At 40.8% G+C, this 1,776-nt stretch overlaps 1 protein-coding gene across 6 annotated transcripts in view; it reads left to right on the forward strand.

The window, feature by feature from the left end:
* The window catches only part of mgarpa (mitochondria localized glutamic acid rich protein a), a 15,678-nt gene that overhangs the window by 5,622 nt on the left and 8,280 nt on the right, over positions 1-1,776 (forward strand). For all 6 annotated transcript variants that reach the window (XM_016232312.1, XM_016232311.1, XM_016232313.1 and 3 more), the window contains exon 3: positions 775-880. In XM_016232312.1, coding sequence (XP_016087798.1) covers positions 775-880 — 106 coding nt within the window. The remainder of the gene's footprint in view (positions 1-774; positions 881-1,776) is intronic.

The raw sequence follows: 1,776 nt of genomic DNA on the forward strand, positions 1-1,776 counted from the left end.
GCAACGCATTTTATGGACGACAGTTTTTTTTAACCTAGAAGAGTACAAGGCTGGCTGTGCACAAAGGCTATTTCTTTAAAAAAAAAGGGTAAATTCCGGCTTTGCTATGACAATCTGGCGCTTCTGAATCAGCGACTGTAAGTATGTTTTATTATTACTTTAAGTATTTGCTATTGACTGTTCAAATGCAGAGTTTTGCGCAGCGCTGAGTAACTGTGCTGTGTGTGTGTGAGGGGAACAGGGTCACATCACAGGAGAGTGAACTGCCTGTCAGAAATCATAGCACGTCAGCTGTCTTAACCGTGGCTTGTGTACTGCATCATCACTGTCTGTTGCCCTTTCGGGCTTGAACTGATGGTAAAACTAACAACATTATTAACTGTCTTGATATGTACTTTGAAAGCTGAAGCTCGCAATTATGGTCAGGGGCGTTACATTTCCGACGTGTGCTTGTGGTGTTCGGCCAATCACAATGCACTAGGTCAGCTGGCCAATCAGAGCAGACTGCGCTTGTCAAAGGAGGGGGCTTTGTTGAAAACGACGTGTTTGAGAGAGGCGGGGCATAGAGGACCTACAATAATGTACAGTATTTGAAAAATAATGTGTTTTTTGAACATTAAAGCATGTCAACATATTCTGTTACACCAAATACACAAAATAATGATCTTTAAAAAAGCATCATATGGCCCCTTAAAAACTCAAACCATTGATGATATAGTTTGATGTCAGATCACTTGTTGAATGAATTAATGTCTTTATTGAATTGTCTGATAGGCTTACAGAACAGTTGCAACAGACCACGCACGTTTTGTTGATCGTGTTTCTGAAATTGATGCTCGTCCCAAGTCTGACTGGAAACCCAAACCATGGCCACCCAAGAGTAAGTCTCACCTATGGTTAGGGCTGGACAATAATTCGATATCAATATGTATCGCGATATAATTTTTTTCAATAACGGTGATATGATTTTTAAACACATTTCCGATATTTCGATATACATTACCAGTTTTATCACTCTAAAAGCGCCTCCTGCTGGCAGAGAATGAGTTTTCATTTTAAATAAGCCCCCGTAAATGGCGCATCATGCACGTGAGGTTATCTGACGGAGAGACGCAAAGCAGTTTAAAGCAGAGTCCTGCACGGGTGCTGTTAGGTAAACCTGCATCCAGTAGCTACACAACAGAACACCCGACCCGTTATCCGACAGCAGCCAGCACCCATTTAATTCTGTACCCGACCCGCAACCTGAACCGCACCCGCGTTAAATAGGCTACTGCATCAGTAAGGCAAAATTATACATTTTCTCATGTAACACAAGCAATCACACCAAAATAGACATTTTAAGTTGGTGCTTTGAAGAGAAATAGACAAGCAGCGCAACAGAAGAATGATAAGAACGCGCATCCTTCCTGTATACAATACAAACTTTTGCCTACATCTTGTGAACAATCTGCCAGGCTGTTTTGAACAAATGTGCATAAACTACATACTTAAATCTTCATAAATGAAAAGAACATATTTAGATATGACTTTACTGTTAAGTGCCATTGTCTCCCTTAAACTCTGCAGTAGGCTATGCGGCCGTTAGTCCTTTACAGAAGCATTAAAAATAAATCTTAAAAATAAAATGATATAGGCTACAGAAAGCGAGCAACGAGAGCTCCCAAGCTGTCATTCACTTCAGCTGCAGAGCGAATGGCTAGAATGCGTAACGCTGCAAATCCAATGTTGAGGCTCCGCTATTATTATTGAATTTCATCTGTCCCACTTATTTAT

This window comes from Sinocyclocheilus grahami, unplaced genomic scaffold (assembly GCF_001515645.1).
Source record: "Sinocyclocheilus grahami isolate Dianchi unplaced genomic scaffold, SAMN03320097.WGS_v1.1 scaffold409.1, whole genome shotgun sequence".
In the NCBI taxonomy this organism is placed as follows: Eukaryota; Metazoa; Chordata; class Actinopteri; order Cypriniformes; family Cyprinidae; genus Sinocyclocheilus; species Sinocyclocheilus grahami.